Source organism: Cynocephalus volans, chromosome 5 (genome assembly GCF_027409185.1).
Source record: "Cynocephalus volans isolate mCynVol1 chromosome 5, mCynVol1.pri, whole genome shotgun sequence".
NCBI classification, from domain to species: domain Eukaryota; kingdom Metazoa; phylum Chordata; class Mammalia; order Dermoptera; family Cynocephalidae; genus Cynocephalus; species Cynocephalus volans.
The window spans coordinates 42571332-42590814 of record NC_084464.1 but is presented as its reverse complement, the minus strand read 5'-3'; the positions used below and the strand labels follow the sequence as shown (position 1 = coordinate 42590814).

At 45.6% G+C, this 19483-nt stretch overlaps 2 protein-coding genes across 4 annotated transcripts; both read right to left on the bottom strand.

Moving 5' to 3' along the window:
• Positions 1–3998: 3998 nt before the first annotated feature.
• On the bottom strand, positions 3999–5688 carry RPP21 (ribonuclease P/MRP subunit p21). Of its 2 annotated transcripts, none has more exons than XM_063096381.1 (5): positions 5609–5688; positions 5431–5531; positions 5253–5374; positions 4300–4425; positions 3999–4142 (listed from the first exon to the last, which is right to left on the bottom strand). In XM_063096381.1, exons 1-5 carry the CDS (start codon positions 5663–5665, stop codon positions 4045–4047), a joined length of 504 nt encoding a protein of 167 aa, XP_062952451.1. In that variant the 5' UTR covers positions 5666–5688; the 3' UTR covers positions 3999–4044. The 2 variants fall into 2 exon arrangements, with proteins under 2 accessions (XP_062952451.1, XP_062952450.1); XM_063096380.1 differs by having other exon boundaries at positions 5253–5335.
• Positions 5689–6919: 1231 nt separating this feature from the next.
• On the bottom strand, positions 6920–19208 carry TRIM39 (tripartite motif containing 39). Of its 2 annotated transcripts, none has more exons than XM_063096378.1 (7): positions 18676–19208; positions 15846–16310; positions 14796–14891; positions 11602–11832; positions 10407–10429; positions 9710–9825; positions 6920–8943 (listed from the first exon to the last, which is right to left on the bottom strand). In XM_063096378.1, exons 2-7 carry the CDS (start codon positions 16296–16298, stop codon positions 8396–8398), a joined length of 1467 nt encoding a protein of 488 aa, XP_062952448.1. In that variant the 5' UTR covers positions 16299–16310; positions 18676–19208; the 3' UTR covers positions 6920–8395. The 2 variants fall into 2 exon arrangements, with proteins under 2 accessions (XP_062952448.1, XP_062952449.1); XM_063096379.1 differs by lacking the exon at positions 18676–19208 and adding an exon at positions 17995–18078.
• Between the last annotated feature and the right edge of the window lie 275 nt (positions 19209–19483).

Here is a 19483-nt window from a genome sequence, read left to right as displayed (position 1 = left end):
GCCCGAGTTGTTCCAGAGGACAGACCTGGGGTGACACTGCCCTTGGGAAACTGCTCCCTGCATCCCAGCTGCTCTGGCTGGGGCAGCCCTGCCTCAAGTGGCCGTAAGTGTGGTTTGCACAGCAGCTCTGGAGAGCACAAGCCCAAAACCTTGGTGGTGTCTATGTCCTGTTAAGTCTGCAGGCAGGCAGGATATGAGAGCAATGGAGGCATGGCAGCCTCCACCCAGATTTCAGAGGATGTATGGAAAAGCCTGGGGGCACAGGCAGAGACTTGCTGCAGGGGTGGAGCCACCACAGAGGCCATCTACTAGAGCAATGCCAAGCAGAAAAGTGGGGTCAGAGCCCCCACACAGAGCCCCCACCAGGGAAATGTCTCATAGAGCCAAGGCAGTGGGGCTGCCTCCAGGGCCCCAGAAGTGTAAGTCCACTGGCAACGTGCAACGCAGGCCTGGAAGAGCTGCCCAGTGGATTGTGCCTGGCAGAGCTGTGGGAGCAAGGCTGCCCGAGGCTTTAGGGGTTCAGATGCCCCATTGTGCCCAGGATGCAGGACTTGTTAAAGAAGATTATTTCGGAGCTTTAAGACTTAATGTCTGCCCTCCTGTGTTTCAGACTTGTTTGGGGCCCATTTCTCCTTTCTTTAGGCCTATTCCTCCCTTTTGGAATGGGAATGTGTACCCAGTGTCTGTTCCACCATTGTAACTAGGAAGTAGATAGATTTTTGATTTTTACAGGTTCACAGCTGGAAGGACGTTTGCTTTTGGTCTCAGATGAGACTTTGGACTTTTAAGTTGGTGCTGTAACAAGGTAAGACTTTTGGGACTGTTGGGATGGGATGATTGTATTTTGTGTGTGAGAGGGACATGAGTTTGGGGGGGGGCAGGGACGGAATGATGGAGTTTGGATGTGTTGTCCCTGCCAAAACTCATGTGGAAATCTGATCCCCAGTGTGGCAGTGTTAGGAGCTGTTTTGAGTCATGGATGCAGATCCCTCATGAATGGTTTAATGCTCTCCCTAGGGAAGGGGGCCTGAGTGAGGTCTCGCTCTGTTAGTTCCCGTGAGAGCTGGTTGTTTAAAAGACCCTGGCACCTCCCCTCTCTCTCTTCCTTCCTCTCACCATGTGACCTGCTTATACCTGCTGCTTTCCACCATGAGCAGAAGCAGCCTGAGGCCCGTGCCAGATGCAGCTGTCCCAGAATCATAAGCCAAATAAACCTCTGCTCTTTACAAATTACCCAGTCTCAGGTATTCTGTTTTAGCAACACAAAATGGACTAATACACCGGTTAAAATCAACCAAACATGTAAGGAAAGAGAAACCCTGGTATATCACTGGTGAGTGTAGACTGGTGCAGGCAAGCTAAAGGGATGAAAAGAAACCAGAATAAACAAACCAGAATGGCTTTCATCAGGGAATTTCCATATACAAAAATCTAGAATCTAACTTGTATTTATGGCTACATACTCCATACATTCTTACAGGCCCACAAGGAGACACAGTCTAGGATTCTATTACAGAGCTATATATACATGAGGATAGTTCAAAAAGTTAATGGAATGACTTGTATTATCTTTTAATTCTATTTTTCAATGAACTTTTTGTTTATGTTTAATTTTCATATATGTTTAATTTTCACTTAAAGAGTTCTGAAAGGCCAAGGCCATGAATTTTGAATAACTGAATTGCTTAGAAACATTCAAGAAAGCTATTGCGTACTGGGGATATATTGGTTTCTTTTCATTTTTGCTATAGGAAATCTATTTTTGCATATACACAGCGTCTTCAGTTAATTTCTATTAATTCCATTTTCCCACGAACTTTTGGAAGTAACTTCGTATTAACAATGATCATGTTACATATATGTTATACATGACATATGTACATGAAATCATGTAATATATATATAAGTAAACATGAAAAAGGAGAGTTTTGTAAGGAGGAAGAGGGCTATGATCTTTAGAGTTAAAGGAACTTATATGGATGGAAACATACAACAAATGAACAAACCATAAAGACTCAAAAGTGAACCATATTCCAGATTCTGTTTTGTCTGCCTCCCCACTGGGACATGACTCCGACGATCTCCCACATGAGAGGAATCATGTAATAATTGAGCTATGAAATAAAAACTCAAAGTTCCCCCAGTGCTATCCCACTGTAGACATGTTTAGTCATGAGCAACCATAACATAATTCAAAACAAACTTTGCCAAGAATCAGAGTTAGCGAGCAAGAACCAGAGGTCAATCACCAGAAATGAGACTTGCTGGAGGAGCCAACGAAGGTGAGCTGAGGATGCAGAGGGTGCAAATATGCATGAGGCGTACCTTCAGACCACACACTTCTGTTGACTCCACAGTTGAGTCAGGCAGGTAGGTACTATTTCCAGGAATAAACTGTTAAAGAATAACTCAGAAACGTTTAGTTACTTGCACACTATTTAGTATTTTCTATGCAAATGGTTTACTGACATGTAAAACAGTCGGTGGAGAGACCAAGTCAAGGATAAAGGCAAAATAGGGATGTGATAGATTGTTACATAGGTGGCCCCCAGGGAACCAATGAACCTCCCAATATTCACATCCTGGTACATAGCCCTTTCCACATTGAATCTGGCCTTGGCCATGTGCTTTGCTTTGGTGAAGGGGACATTAGCAAGCCTGATACCAAAAGAGTCTTGATAAGAACTTGCACATTGGGGTTTGACTTCTTGGAATTGTTCTCTGTGGAAGCCAGAAGGCATGTAAGAAGTCCAACAACCTTGAGACAGCAATGCTGTAAAGACGTCAAGGCTGTGAGGATGTCAAAGCTAGCTAGGTAACAAAGCCACATGGAGAAGCAACGAGGTGCTAGACATGCAAGTGAAGCTTCTTGGGTCTTCCAGACCAGCTCCCAGCCACCAGCTAAATGTAACTGTGTGACTCCAGCTAATTTAATTCCATATGGAGAAGATCCACCCAGCCAAGCCTTTCAGAATTCCTAACCCATATATTCAGGGGAAATAATCACTGTTGTTTTAAGCCACACATTATGAAATGATTTTTATGCAGCAATAGATAAATGAAACAGGATTTATAAAAGAAAGGTAAGAAAGAAAACTGCATTCTGGGAAGTGAATTTTGTGTATACTTCTGGGATAACCTGATTAGCTGGCAGCTAGCAAAGAGGTCAGTCCGGGACTTCTGTCCTTAAGTAGGCTCTATAAGGTTATAAAAAAAAAAAAAAAAATTGGGGGGCTAGCTGGTTATCTCACTTGGGTGAGTGTGGTGGTGGTAACACCAAGGTCAAGAGTTTGGATCCCTATACTGGCCAGCTGCCAAAAAAATTTTTTTCAGTTGTTTACTGATTCTTAGTAAAACTTTTAGAGATTACATATGGAGCATACTTGTATAATGTCTGCCAGAGTCCTTTTATTAACACCTTTGACCTTGTTAGTTCAGTTTTGCATCCTCTCCCTTATTAGAATTTTATTTATTTTTTTGGTGGCTGGCCGGTACAGGGATCCAAACCCTTGACCTTGGTGTAAGCAACACCATGCTCTAAGCAACCTAGCTAACCAGCCCTCCTTATTAGAATTTTATAGAAGACAATTCTGGGATTGGGAAATGACCAATTCTGAGTAGGCTTGGAGGATATGAACCACCCCATAATTTTCCCCTCTTTCAAAAACAGCAGCAGTGGCATTGGCATTCTGTTCAGCGCTTTAGTCAACAGTCAGGGATACTGAACCATGAAATACCCTAAGAGGTCTCAGAACATTGCAGAAAACTCTCAACCTTGAGTCCCAAACATGACATTGCACTGCGGAATCACGGGTGACTGGTGCCATAACCCTGGGAATGGGAGCTGCTTAGTGGGGCCAAGTAGTCTGTCTAAATCTGCATGAGTACAAAGACGGTAAAGACAAAGGAGAGGTAAGATGGTGAACAAGAAATACAGACAGAAAGAGAAGAAAATGGAATTAAGAGTTGAAATACCAACAGAACAGAATCACTCAAAGTAAAAGAGAATTGAACTTTATTTATTTGGAAGATGGGGTGAATCCATCACTGGTGACTGGAGCTCTGACGTTGTATCTTCTCCTCAGGAAGGTGGTCTGGAATGGGGTGGGCTGTGTTTGGCAGGGGCTGTGGTGGTTTGAGATCTGGGTAGATGAACAGAATCAGAGGAGCAGAATTAGTTTTTTAAACTGTGGCACATCTCACACCAACCCAGAACCTGTCTATGTGCTTTCTTTGTCTCTACATTCCCCATTGTCCCTATCACCTGGGGTATCCTTCATTTTCTCTACCATGTCTCACCTGCCTGGCTCCCCAGCTGTGCCTCAGGCCGGTCTCCCCAGAGCAGATGTTCAGGATCGTTGAGGAACCGTTGGCTGCGCTGGCATGTTAGGCAGGTCTGTACTGTCCAGCACTGTCCCCTGTGGCCTGGGTAACAGTGGGAAAAGGAAGAAGAGTGCCCAGGTTTAGAAGAAAAGATCTCCTGCACCCAGTTCTGCCTCCACTGTTTTTCAGTAGGAATTCCCCCCACCCCCAATTTGAATGCAAATTTGATGGTGTAAAGCCCTGAATAAACTCACTCAATCTCTTGTAATTCTTTAAGATAAAGTCCCCCTAACAAGACTCTTCAAGATCTGGCCTATTTCCCTCTCCAGCCTCATGTCTTGCCCCTGTCCACCTCAATCTCCAGCCTCCTGAACTCTCCTTTCCTTGACAGCAACACAAGCTCTCTTGTCAAGGAGTCCTCACACATGCCTAGAATGTTCATCTCTCATTCCCTTTGCTTATCATGAACCTCACCACCACTAGCATAAGTAACTTAGCATTCTACTTCCCCAATTAAAGCATTTTTCTACACTATTTTAATTGTTTCCTAGTCTGTCCTAGCAGACTGTAATTTCAATAATAATGAATCTAGCACAAACACGTGACACATCTTAGAAAATAAATATTTGTTTAATGAACGAATGGTGATGGGAATCAAATCCTTCATGATGCCAAATAACATCTACTATGCATGGGCGGGATTGCCTCTTAGGGCAACACCATTCTCTACTGCTCAGATAGGGGAAAAAAAACCAAGCCAAGCCTTAGTTTGTACAAGTGGAGTTAACAACTTAACCCAGAGCTGGAGAAAGAAGGCTCTTGGAAATCCCACGCCTGACACTCATCTAAAGTGAGGAAGGGGTCGCTTAGCTTCCATTCCCCTAACTCCACTTGCCCCGCAATCATCCCACCTCGTCAGGAGCACTCACGTCTCTGGCGCTGGGTGCAGGTAAGGCCCGGGATGAGGAGGGAAGAGCAGCCACGACAGAGGGTCCTCTTCATCGAGGGGTCCCTGGGGGGTGGAGGGGGAAGGTGGTCCGGGGCTGCCGCACTCCCTCTCCGGTTCTTCCCCGTCCCGCCCGACGCCAGAACCCCCGCCCGTCTCACTGCCGCAAGACTAGCCGCTTCGCGATGGTCCTCTCCGTGTGGCAGTAAAACCTCGCCAGCGCCTGGTTCTCGGGAGCCTGTGCAAGGACACAGTGGGCGGCCTGGGAGAGGACAGCAGTTACTCCGGGGCCGGCCACACCAGGACTGCTGCCCAGTTCGGCCCCCATGGCGGACTCACCTGGTACAAGAAGCTGAGTCTTTGAAAGGCCTCGCGGTCCTTCACCGGCCCCGCCATCCGCGCAGCTCGAGCCGCAAGCAGGCCCCGCCTTTCGAACGGCCCCGCCCCAGGCGCCTACACAAAGTCTCCTGGGAAGTGTAGTCCCCGGGCTCGCGACTGCTGCCCTGAGCAGCTCTCCGGTGGCCCTTACTCTGGCGCCACCCCGTGGCCTCACAGACTCACCTGTTTGTAAACCCATCCCCCTCAATCCAAGCCCAGGGTACTTTAATGAGTTGGATTCCTTCCAGTCTTCCTCAAGCCCCTGATCAGTTATATTAGGTAGAGACTGGAGGAGCTAGTGCAGCAGGAGAGGATCTTAAAACTGCTAAACATTTTCAGGACAGAAGACTGGCCTTTTTATGCAGATAGGCTGGGGAGATGGTTATGTGCAATTTATACCCAGCTAGACCTTATGCTCTACTTTCCTGAAGCCAAAGGCCTGGGAAATCTACAGAACGAAGAAACAAGAGGTTTTTACACATTCAAAAAAAGCCCTGGTGCCAGAGGAGGTAAAAGTAGGAAGGATCATGAGGGTGCTGGACGGAAGAGGGCCCCTGGCCCTTAAGCACGGCTTACTCCTACTTTTCCACTTACCAAAGAAACACATTTTGTCACACAGTGCTGGGCACACATTCACTTGCTGAGTGAATGGTTTCTAATTCCTGTTAGGTCCAGTCAACAGCATATCATTCCCTCTTTCTTTCATTTGTTCAGTCTGGCATGCTACATTTACCTTTGACTCATTGTTAATGACTACCAGTTCCTGAGGTTGGAAGCAGAGGGATGCAAACAGAAGGGGCAGAACATGAATGAGCCCCAAGATGGGGGAGGGAAGCATAAGTTAGGAGAGGGTAAGACCTTTCTCCCCTCTCAAGCCCCCTGCCAGGCTGGGGCAGAACCTCTAGGAGTGGTTTCATAAGGGTCCTCAGACTCAAATGAGAAAAGTGTGTTTAAAATGTAGATTGCCAGGCCCACACCAGACCTCAATTGATCACTGAGGGTGAGATCCAGGAACATGCATATTTTTTTTTTTTTTTAAGATGACTGGTAAGAGGATCTTAACCCTTGACTTGGTGTTGTCAGCACCACATTTTCCCAAGTGAGCTAATTGGCCATCCCTATACAGGGATCCGAACCCGTGGTCTTGGTGTTATCAGCACCACACTCACCCAAGTGAGCCACGGGCCAGCACCAGGAACATGCATTTTTAACACCCAATGATTCACACACATCGACACAAGGGCTTCACCAAATTACCACACAACACAGAGATCACTTCAGTGGATCCTTTGTTCCATATCATTTTACCAACCAAAGTATCTTGCCACAAAGAACCACAGTCAAGGCACAAAGGTAAGTGGAGAGTCTGGACAAAATCCTGTTGAGGTGGTAGAAGGAACTAAAATGCCCTCAAAAAACTGTAGTTTCTTGTCTCAGTCTTCTGTGAAGATTACCCAAACAGCAGATAATCCAAGTCATTTTAGTTTGGTTTGGCATGCATCGCTTTACCTTTTTTGACAACATATGTACCCTACAGGTTATTTGGCCTAACGTTAAAATGATTTACATTCTCCGAAAAGGGGATGGCAAGGGTGAAGGATGGCAACAAACAAGCAAAAGGCTGGCTCTTGTGAACACTAGTTCCAGGCCAGATGCACACACGCCAAAAGGAGTTGCCTATCTGGCCCTTCCCTATAATACACACCACCCTCTTCTACCCTGTCCTCAGGGTGAGAAAGGTTCCATTACCTTTCTTCCTTTCTGGCTTACACACCTTAGCCAGATAACAAGGTTGACAACTTGGAAGTAGATACTTAGTAACATTCTTTAAGGCCAGGGCTTTGGATAGAAATATTTCTCTTTCCTCTGATACCTGACTCTCTCCTCTCCAAGCTCCCTTTTGAAAACAGTGAAATGGCAGATGTGTCTTGCAGGATCTCTTTCACCTCCTTTCTGAAGAGGAGCAAGGTGACTGACTTCTTAGAGACAACCAACTATATAGAGGCAGATAATCAGCCAGTTCTGCAGAAGGCTGAGGCAGGGACCTGGGTTCTCCTCTGCTTTCTTTCACCCTCTCCTTCCCACATTCCTACCTCTAGCCAATCCTAGTCATAATGGCAACCTAACCTTGGGACAGAAGACCAAAGAAACCTCCCTCCCCTTCATCGGTCTCTAGGAATCTGTTCCTTTAATCCTCTTTACTGACCTTCCTTCTAAACTTCTTGTTGCCCAATCTCTGCCCTCAGAAAAACTCAACTTCTAGATCCATGAGAGCAACTGTCATTCATCTTTCTCCAATCTAGAGGTACACAGACCCCTATGATTTTACTCAAGAAACAAGACTATTCTGGGTCAAAGACCCCCTAAAAGGATACACAGGGGTTTCTGTTTCCTCCTCCAGTTGAAGCAAGTCAGACCCTCTCACAGAGTTTTTGTTTCTAGAAAAGCCTCTCCTTCCTTCCCAACCCATCCTTGTGCAATAGAAAACCTGATGGGCTTCTGGGAAGACAATCTGCTGGGAGCCAGCCTCCCACTCTGACAGGTAGGAGGGAGACACAGCTGTGCTCTCTCATTGAAGCCCAGTCCTATCTACTCCTTCACGAAAACCATCCTAGAAACCAAGGTGTTTCTCCAAGATGATTCAGGACTGGAACCAGGCAGACATGAAGACATTCCAGCAGGACACAGGAAGGAAGGCCCATAACTCTTGACCCTGCCTCACCCCAGTTATTCCCATGTCCCAACCTGTCACTCCCAATCTGTGGGGGGCCTGATGGTAAGTGGTGCAGCATTCTTCCGACCAGCCCGGATGCCTGGGTAGAAGAGGGGCCAAAGTTTCTCAGTAAAAGTATCAGTGAAGGTGTAGATATGAGAGCGGTCTGTGACGTTGTAAAAAGACAGTGTGCCGGCCTCATAGTCTAGGAATATGCCCACCCGCTTAGGTTTCACTTTGATGTGTAAAGGGGTAAAAGGTGTGGTGGTAGCTGCATATTTGTCCCCATTCCACAGCCGCACCCGCCAGTAGCCAGTCTCAGGGAGTGGAGTCAGCTCGCCCTTTCGGCTCACAGAGTCTCGGCACACGCCCACTGCCCAGTGGGTCTTGTCGCCCACCTCCACCTCCCAGTAGTGTCGACCTGAGGTGAAACCCTTAGTAGCCAGGACGCAAGGGTAGAAGGTGAAACGCCGTGGAGTGTCAGGGAGATCCCGGAGTCTTGTCTCCACGAACTTGACGCTCTTACGATCTTCCGACAGGACAAGGTTAGGGTGAGCGGTTTCAGGGTCCAGGGTCACATCCACTGACGGGAGAAGCCAGAGTGGGGAGCTAGATGAGGACGGGAATAGCTAAACACCCCTGCCTCACACTTCCAGCCTGCCTTTACAGAGCTCGGTCCCTTAAAGTCCCCAGAACACTGCAGTTTGGTTAACTTTTTCAATCCACGGTGCCACCTAAGGAAGGGAGGAAACAATGGCTTCACTTTTCACCCTGACCCTAAATAAAAGATAATGATCTTTTGACTCTGCAGGGGTTGGTAGTCTAGGTCCCACCTGGTCCTCTCTCCATCTCCCTCCATATCATCATTTATCTCACTGTGTGGAGAAGTGCAAGGCATGGTCTGAGGGCCAGAAAGAACAGAAATTGTTAAGGACACAGAGCAGGACAGCATTATGATCTAGGGATAGGATGACTGTGTATCTGTTCTCCTGGAACAAGCCTGACTTATGACAATATTCCCAGCATAAATATTAATGACAGTCCCTTTCACTCTCAAGATTGTCCCTGTTTAGATGGTAAATTATATGGTCACTCTACCTGATGATTTAGGCAAATTAACCTTTCTAGATCCCTATGTAGAAAAGCGTGGACCTAAGAGTAGATGACACCTAAGGCTTCCTCTCACTCCAAGTTCTGTGACTGAGACTGAGACTAAAAGCTAGGTAAAGGGGTGGGTGTAGGCATGAAAAGTGACAGACAGGATAACTGAAGCCCATATGAGGTAGGACCTAAAGACTTTCTTCTCTCTGGTGATTCCCTCTGCTAGTTTCCTTTTGGGAACAACTCACCAATTAGCTGCTTAAGTATTTTCCTTAGGGCAAAGTACTGTCGGGGGAAATTGCTGAAGTTCTTTTCCAGCTCTATAGATACTGAAGTCACCTCCATGGTCTTCACTTTCTCACATCTAAAAGGGATAAGGAGATAGGGGAAGAAAGGGCAGGGTCAGGGGGAAGCTCCAGCCAAATGAGTATTCAGATGTTGTCATCTTTAAGGAGAATCTAAAATTCTCCATCTCCTCACTTTCCCCCTCCTCCCTGAAGACAAAGAGCTTGCCTATTGCTTTCTTTTACTAATCTATGGAGAGCCATATGGTCCCCTGGACAGATTCTTATCTTGAAAATGAGCCTTTTAACTTCCTGGTGGTATTCGTATATTTCATGCAAATAGATAATCACCCTCCCTGCTCTCCCAACCCTTTCCTCCTGCCATCTTGTTTGGACACAATTCCATCCACCGGCACAGTAGAATCTGGTTCTACATTATCATTTTCCTTATCAAGGAAGTCCTGATGCTCAAAGAAGAAAAGGTCAGGGATTATTACTTCTGATGATTTGTTCTCTACCTGGCTTCATGAATGCAATAAACATCCCATATCTGACCCAGACACTGCATAATTTTCCCATCCTTACTCCCCCAATTTGTTACTGTACCTGTAGTCTCTAACCCAAGGCCTAACTCATTTAAAGACACACAAAAATCACTTACTTTTCCAGGGTAGTTTTGACATCCTAGAGGGAAGGAGAAAAGAAAGCAATATTGGTCCTGGTATTCAAGGGTCCTGAAGGCAAAAGGTTCCCCCTTCTCCCAAAAGTTCTAGATCTATAAAATAGGCATAAGGCAAACTGAGGGTCACAATGCAAGAGGAAGAGCTACAGAGGGATCCGAGTGCATCTCTCCCAACCTAAGCCCCACTTTCAATTGGTCATCATGAAGCTTGGTAATTTATATCACTTCCAAACAGTTTCTTGTGTTTGTCTTTGCTCCTCAAGGACACTGGGAGCTTCCTGCAAGGGACAGGGATTGTGTCTGCTCTTTACTCTGTCCCCCAAGTACCAACCACACACCTCAGTCTCCTTGAGGATCAGTATAGATAGTTCCAGACTGGTGGCATAGGAAGAAATCACATTTTCCTGTGGTAGTTTGGTATCCCCTGTCTGGTACTGGTTAATAAACATTAATATCTGTGCCAATCCTGATTTGAGAATACTTGGGGTCCAGAAGACAAAGACAACAAATCTCTGTCCTGCAAGGATTTCCTAGTTTAATTTGGCAGGCAAAACACACATACATGAAAGGACACAAGAATAAATACCAAGCAATACATAAAATGCAAATAAATGTACAACGAGGCCTCACTGATTCAAATACTGGTAATGTGATCTCTATGATAAGGAATATGTTTCCTTCAGCCTTGCTAACACCATTCATCTGCTTAAAAGAACAAGCTATTTCAAACATTTTAAAGGCATTATTTACATATCAAAAGCAATATATTATTTACACATAATTTCAAGTATCCTTTAAACTATGTTTCTATTTTTTAGCACTAGGTAAATCAAGTTTCAGGACTTAAAGGTAATGGTAACTGCATTTACAAAATTTTTAATGCATAGTTTTTTGCTAATTCAGATTAGACTTCCCTCTTTTCAAAAGAGTTAATTTTTTCTGTTACAAATTAAGCACATAACTGCTGACAAGACATAAGAACACAAAAATGATTAGAAAGAGATGGGAGAAATCAGAGAGGCCTCTCTCTAGAAAAAGATCTTTTGAGTATATGTGGAAGAAAGAACCGGATTTAGGGAAGCAGAGAAGAGTGAGCATCCCAGGCTGACAGAATGGCTTGTGCAAAGCTATATGGCATTCGACCTGAGGGGCTATGCAGGGGCAAAGGTCGAACCTTAAGCATTTCGAAGCCTGACTGTAAGCACTTGCCCTCCACCTCAGCAGCCAAGTGGGCCAGGTCCCGGCGCTTGTCCCCAAGGTGAGCAGCATTTTCTCGGAGTCTCTGTAGAATGTCCTGTTCCTCTTCCTCCAGTCGGGAAAGCAGTATCTGCTGCTCTTCATCCAGCCGCCTATGAAGCTCTTCAAATTCCTTTAAGATCTGCTGTCGGCGACTCTCCACGAGTCTCTGAGAACAGAGGGAGGATGTTACGTCAGTAGGGCCAGTGTGGCACAAGGGAGCCTTCTGCCCAACAACCACGTGTATGAATTAACATAGACTTCCAGTGCCACTGGAAATTGAATAACACTCATTTTTCTCTCCATTGGAATTTCCCTCTGTAAAGAATGACTCCATCCCTGACACCTCCACTGATGACTTGGGAGTAAAGGCCATTGCAAAGATTTACAAAAATCAATGTTTTAAAAAATTTTTATTTTCTTCACTAAATTAACTTCTAAAAAAGTTGTACTTTTATGTTTTTTTTTTGTTTGTTTGTTTTTGTTTTTTTTAAAAAGATGACTGGTAAGGGGATCTTAACCCTTGACTTGGTGTTGTCAGCACCACGCTCAGCCAGCGAGCCAACCGGCCATCCCTATATGGGATCCGAACCTGGGGCCTTGGTGTTCTCAGCACCGCACTCTCCTGAGTGAGCCACCGGCTGGCCCCATGTACTTTTATGTTTTATTTTTATTTTTATTTTTTTTTAAAATTTTATTTTGATGATATACATTGTGGCTGATTATTGCTCCCCATCACCAAAACCTCCCTCCCTTCTCCCTCCCCCCCGCCCCCCCAACAATGTCCTTTCTGTTTGCTTGTCGTATCAACTTCAAATAATTGTGGTTGTTATATCTTCTTCCCCCCCCCCCCCCCCGGTTTGTGTGTGTGTGTGTCTTTTATGTTTTAATAAAATATATTCAAGATACAAGAATCAATAATATGATGACATCTACTATTACAGATATTAGAGATATCTCTATTATTTCCAATGAAAAAGTTCTAGTTAATGCAATATGTCAAGCAAAGGAAAGTACAAATACTAGAAAGTTAAAGATAGGATTGTCGTCATTTGTATATTGCAAGATATCTACCTGATAAAAACCAGAGAATCAACTGAAAAGGTATAAGAATCAGTAAGAGTTTAATAATGGGCTGTTATAAAATATCTATGTAGATTTCAGGGCTGAACCTGTTAAAGTTTCAAGTCACTTCAGAGAATTGGCAGTTACCACACCAGGAACAGGTTCCAGAAGTCTGTTAGTAAATTAGTTGCTTGATATTTGAGTCATTTTAGTCTAAGCCAGCACATAGACTTAAATCTCTAACATTCCTGAAATGTGGTAACACAGGACCCAAACACCAGCCATGACACTTTCTGTGCATTACCAGCATATCCTCCTTTTTTGTGCCTCCACTGCAATAAGAAGTGATTTCCCCAAAGGAGGACTCTCCAAGTGTCACTGTGACTGATGAAACACAAAATAAGAAGCCATGACTGGGACGATTTTAAAAACTAAAGTTTTGTTCAAGCATTTAGAAGGTTTTTAAAATTTTATTTCCCTCTCCATCCTTTACCTTCAAGAAGGTGATCAACAGGAAGAGGAAAGTTAATAACTAGGGATAAGCTCCATTTTCATATATTTTAAGTTTCTCTGGAGCTCTCCAGAAGAACAAAGAACATTTTTTAAAAAGTTTCCCTTTGTAACCAAATTTAGTTCAAATTTTCAAAAATTCAAATGCTCTGTTAAAAAATATAAAGGACTAAGGCAATAATACTTGCTTTCTGTTGAAATGTTGTCATTCACGATTTAAAAATTAGTGTTTGTTTTAAAACCCATGTTTAATTTCTGGTGATACCTAAATCTCAACTCCAAGAACCCACTATTTCTTCTAGAAGCCTTAAATGAGGTCAAATTTCTATGCTGTCTTCTTATAAACTTGCAGCTATGCTTTTTGTGCCATGTTATCATCTATTTTTTTGCACCTGATTTTAAGCTCATGGAGGGGAGAGACTGTGTTTTAGCTCATCATTGTTACCCAGTGTCAAATACATAGTTCAGCCTATACCATGAGTTTAATAAATATTTACTGATTCACAAAGAACTAGCATCTTTGGTTTTGCCACTTACTGGCTGTATGATCTTGGACTTGACACTCTTCCAAGTTCCATTTCCTCCATTTCCATTTCCCCCAGTTGTGTAAACTGGGGGTAACAAGACCTACCTGCAGAGTATCTAATCTTATCCTTCCAAAGATGGCCTCAGGATCCCCTTTGCATTGTTTTGTAGCTTTTCTGTGTTCCACTTGTCCCAAGTCTGGCCTGAACTCTTACAACTCCAACAAAAGTAGAACTCTAAGACCTAGTATAGCCCTGTAAATATGGAATGTCATGGACACCCCACCCAATGAATTAATACATAGAAGTCAATTCTAGTCATTATTTTAGCTACTAATAATACTTGTTCACTGTCCAATGTAAGAAATAAGACAGGTACCAAAATACCATGCGACAAATAAGACAATGCTATGAAAGGGATACAAAATTATACAAAATTAAGAAAGTTAATTTCTGTAGGGTCAGGAAAGGCTGCATAGGAAGTGGTTTTCATTCTGCCTGAAGGATGGATAGGATCCTATAGGAAGAGGATGGGGAGGAGAACATTCTAGGAATGTACCAACATCATCTAGCATACTTGAGCTTACTTGAGTGATGATAACATGGTCCTAATGTCACTGGGCAGTTCTTCTGGGAGCTCTTGGTCAGCTCCTTCTCCTCTTCCCCAGTGAACATTCCAAATTTTCCTCTCCTCAAACTCTCTAAGAAACTCCCATCCCTGCATTCTCAGCAGAGAGCTTCCTTCCCTGCTTTACAAGAAAAGGGAGACCAATGGGCATGAACTCCCTCAACTGACCGGATGTAAGGTCTTCTATCTGTACTTCATCTCTTATATCCCTTTCTTCAATACTTGATTCATGAGAAGCAGTTTAAGTACAATCTTTAACGGCAATCAAGCCTAATAAAATACTATCATTTTGGAGTGAACAGCAACTTTCTAATGAATCAGTACTGGTGGATTAAATAATGTGTGGTTAATTCTCTCATAGGCAAACAGCCTGCAGAGCAGCCCAACTGGATCACATGCCTTTACCTTGAGCTCACCAGGCTTTTTCTCCTCAGATGACTTGCAGCGGGTGATCTCCTGCAGCTTCTGTTCCAGGGGCTCCAGGCACTTCTGCAGTTTTTCCTGAGGGGTGGGGAGGAAGCGGGGGAGGTGATATTTGGGGTTGGCTGGTACATCCATCATCCACCTCCCTTCCTTATGTATTATTTGGGATGGCACCTTCCTACAGGTCCTTCCTCCCGCCACCAACCTGTTCCCATCACCTTCCCTACTCACCCAACTTTCCTCTCACTGAATCTGAGACGGTTGTCCAGCTGTCACCAACTCTGTGTCCCCCATCCCTGCCCATTTCCTTACTCAGGAACTACATATTACAGTCAAAGTAACTTTCTGTGCACTAATACCTTTCTTTAAACCCACATCCAATTCTAACCATCTACAAATATAATAAAAACTTAATTATTTACACTGTAAATTACTTTAAATCTTGTTTCCAAGATTTTATTAATCAAGCAAAGTATGGGATAAAATGCTAAGACCTTAAAATCTCTGGTTCCTATTACTCAAACATTTACTGCCTCCCAGCAGTAAGTTAAACCTGATGCCATGTTACCCATTGTTTGGGAAAGATGCAAACAACAGATTGGTTCAGCTTAGTCTGGTGGGTATCAGTCTGAAGTGATGTTACCTGTTTCCAATACCAATGGGAAAACAAGGAGCATTGTGAGTGGGGGTGGGGGCAGAATGAAGAAACCAAACTATTTTTCAGTTCTTACTAAGTTTCATCTTCTCCATGTGGTTTCATTCATGTATGAAAAATGATACATTCTAAGACCACACATACCTATATTTACCCCTATGACTCAAATGTCAGAGAGAAATTTTGGAGTGCTCCTCACCACTGCTCTTCTTCATAATAGAGGACATTTGATCTGATGTACTGTGTGTCCCCCACGTATGTAGCTCTGAAGGGACTACAGAGAACTTTTTCAGAGTACAATTCTCTACTCAAGGAGTTTCATCCTCTGCTGCTCCTCCCTCTTTCCCCACATTAGCATCACGTGTCTGGTTTCCCACCTTGTACTCCTGTGTAGCGTCATCCAGTGGCACGACAGTGTGGGCCCGGTGGGTGTGGGAAATTGCGCATATCAAACATACAGCCTCCTGGTCTTCATAGCAAAAGAGGCTGAGGGCCTCATGGTGCTGGGGGCATAGGCTCTCATCCCGGATCTTCCGCTTGACAGCCTGTAGTTGCTTGGCAATTTCTACCATACTGCCCAGTTGCCGATTAGGCCGGAGACTGCGGTAGCGGGATGTCTTTCGACAGACAGGACAAGGGAAGTCTCTCTCTAGGTCCTCCCACCAGCGGGTGATGCAAGCTTTGCAGAAGTTGTGCCCACACTCAATGATGACAGGCTCCTTCAGATACTCCAAGCACACAGAGCAGCTTGCCTCTACCTGTAAGTTTTCCAGAGCCGCAGCTGTGGAGGCTGCAGAGGCCCCGGCCTCTAACAGACTTGTCTCTGCCATTATTTAATGTCTCTGCCATTGGGGATGATGAAAGGGACAGAGAAAAGAAAAATATTAGTTGGAGCTTTAATTTTTTTGCTTCTTGGCCTGATATTTATCCCCATGTTAAACCCTAACTCCAGATTCAGCCCCATCTTGGTATTTTCTTTCTTTTTTTTTTTTTAAAAGATGACTGGTAAGGGGATCTTAACCCTTGACTTGGTGTTGTCAGCACCTCGCTCTCCCAAGTGAGCTAATCAGCCATCCCTATATAGGGATCCGAACCCATGGCTTTCAGCACCGCACTCTCCCAAATGAGACACGGGCTGGCCCTCCATCTTGGATTTTCCATCTTCTCCTCCACCATATTCAATTATATTCAAACTCTTTGTTTCTCCATTTCCAAAACTTGAGATTCCCAGCTATCAACCTATTTTTTTTTTCTTCATCAAACTGACACACAACTCGTCTCTCTTGTCTCTGCTTTATTTTGTTAGAAACAGAGGCCTCCTTCAACTCCAAGCCAGCATACTTCTCCTGATCCAGGCTAATCCCACTTGTATCTTAGAATAGTTCCAGACCAATGTATGCTGGTTTAACATGTTTTTCCGATAGATGAGAAAAGAATTTGGGAAGTGAAAAGTGTCATAAAAGTCAAAGTGTTGGCTGGCCGGTTAATCAGTTGGTTAGTGGGTAGTGTTTTAACACCAAGGTCAAGAGTTTGGATCTCCATATCGGCCAGCTGCCAAAAAGAAAGTCAAATTGTTAAGATTTCCTAAATAAGGTATAAATTAAATTGTAATGTTCCAGAGGGGTTTTATTATAATAGACCTTTAGAGCCTAAGCTTGATTCTCTGCCATTATTCTCTCACTCTTTCAAAGGGTAATAAATTAAATGAGTTAAGCAAACATAACGACCTTCTCTTTTCAGGAAAATTGAAAATTATTCTTTCTTTTATCAGACTAGCCTAGAGGAAGTATGCTCTCTTCTTGGAATGAAATGAGTCACACACATCCCATTTCTATTTGTGTGCATTTGGATAACTGGAACTGCTGAAAAAGGATAAATTCATGGCAACTATACTAAAGAGTATATCACTAAGCCCACGCCAATAACTTCTTGAAAAGAGAGCTGGCAAGTCTATTCTAAATACTCAGCAGTGACTAGAATCTTTCAAAATAGCTATCTATAACAAATTGGACATACTGTGTCTCTAACTAATAGGTTCTGTAGCGGTTGGGATTTAAGAGAAAAAAAAAGAGGCAATTAAATCTCCTTCAAGTGAAGCCTTAGAATTGGAAATGCATGAGAGATGTATAACGCAGAAGGCTAGTCCTCCACTCAATCCTTAAAATGTCTACTTTTATCCATGAATAAATTGATTTCTCTACTCCCATAATCCCTTCTCCCCTCCCCGCTCACTCCCTCCACCTCAAGGGACCCAACAGAAGGAAGGAGCTTTGGGAGGTCTATGTGCTGAGAAAGAAATGGCCATGTAATGAGTTGGGTTGACAATGACTATTTCTGTAATATATTGACAGTACACATGAAAGTGTTTAATTTGAAGTAGGAGCTGATAACTTATCTGGACTTGAATTTCTTCCCTCAACATTAGAAGAGTTCAGTCAGATGGTTTTTCTCTACCTATGGTAATCCAACTTTCACTAGTGACCCTGCCCTCTCCCCAGTCTTCTAGAAATTAGGTGGCCTCCTCACCTGGGATGAGTTGAATTGTACGTACAGTTAGGGACCAGGATGCTTCTAGAGTGGCAAAGCGATGTGAAAGAGAAATGCGGAAAGGGTTAGGGAAGAATGGAGAGGACTTGAGCTACTGCCACCGTGAGGCCTTAGGTGCCTCTGGGTTGGTCCTTCCTCTCCCCTGTATTCCTCGTGTCTTGTAGAATGACAAGCTTCAGGGATGTCCTCATTTTGTTTCTACCACTGTTTGGGGTCCCACTTTGTGACCCTCTCCTGAGCGTTGTCCACAACTCTGTCCCACCCCCGTCTCCATCTTCTTCCGCCACACCTAGGGCAGGGGGATTGGAGAAGGGGAGAGGAAACGTCTTGTTTGGTCGGGGAGGGAGGGACGCGTGTGCAGGTGAGGAAGAGGTGTGACGTGAGGGTGGGATGCCGTGGAGACCGGCGGTGACGGCGTCAGAGTTCCACCCGGGGAGGCGAGCGGCAGCGGGACGGGGGACGGCGGGGTAGCCAAGCAACGCCGGACGCGCTGACGTCGCCGGGGCGGCAAAACGTCCGCCCGGGCCGAGGCGGGCGGAGGCAGCTGTGGTTACGTGTGGGGGGCCGGTGACGCAGTCGCGGGGCGCTGGGACGCGGCGTGCGGAGCCGGCCGGCGGGGGCAGGCCCCGGGCCCGGGCGCGGCGGCGAGACAGCACCTACCTTCCCGGCTTCGGGTCCGGGAGTGCGGGGCGCGGAGCCGCCGGAGCTCTGCCTCCCTCCTTCCTCCTCCCCTCGCCCCCGCCCCGCAGCACGACACACAATACTCGCCGGAAGCGGAAGCCGCGCCGAGGCTCGTGTCAGTGGAAGAGTCGGGTGTCGGTGGGCGGCCGCGACTGGGCCTAGCGGTGCCTGCGGAAGGAGGGGGGTCGGAGGTGAGAAACAGCGCTTGTCATCAAGAGCAACAAGGAACCCGGAGAGGCAGGTGGTTGAGACGCCGGCGTCCAGGTGACCCGAAGAATCCTCTGGAGGAGGGTCGCGCATGCGCGCGGTGGAGCGCTGAAGCCCATTGCCCGCAGGGCGCCGGACGGGCGACCATGCCGGCGAGGCTGTCGTGTCTGGGCTTTGGACCCGGGCTGCGGGCCGGGCTCCGCCAGTCCCCAGTGGGGCTGAGAGTCGCCGAGGGCGGGGCAAGGGCGGGTTGTGGACTTTCAGCCACACGTTTCCTCACCGAGCCAGTCCGGGGCGAGGGTGGCTAGTTATGGCGGCGGCCAATTACGTGGTGGGCCTCGGGTCTCAGCGGTAACGTCACTTCCGACTGCTTGAGTTTTAGCCTTTTAACATTCAAGGAGCAGGTAAGTTCTCCCCGTGGTGGGCTTCAAATGCTCCTTGTCCTGCACCTGCTTGGCAAGCTTTATCGTAATTATCTACCTCCCGCGCTGGAGCGGGAGCCTCGGGAGAACTGGTACCGCGGCTGTGTTGCTCAGCTTTGTAGCCTCAGCTGCTCGCGCGGGCCGGACCGCCCGATTCG

Coding starts and splice junctions, on each gene's coding strand:
- RPP21 (XM_063096381.1), bottom strand. CDS start 5,665: ATGGCGGGGCCGGTGAAGGACCGCGAGGCCTTTCAAAGACTCAGCTTC. Junction 5,532..5,608: donor GACTCAGCTTCTTGTACCAG/GTGAGTCCGCCA, acceptor GTCCTCTCCCAG/GCCGCCCACTGTGTCCTTGC. Junction 4,426..5,252: donor CTGCACCCAGCGCCAGAGAC/GTGAGTGCTCCT, acceptor ACTGTTACCCAG/GCCACAGGGGACAGTGCTGG.
- TRIM39 (XM_063096378.1), bottom strand. CDS start 16,298: ATGGCAGAGACAAGTCTGTTAGAGGCCGGGGCCTCTGCAGCCTCCACA. Junction 14,892..15,845: donor ACGCTACACAGGAGTACAAG/GTGGGAAACCAG, acceptor CCCACCCCTCAG/GAAAAACTGCAGAAGTGCCT. Junction 10,430..11,601: donor CAGGCTTCGAAATGCTTAAG/GTTCGACCTTTG, acceptor CCTTCCCTCTAG/GATGTCAAAACTACCCTGGA.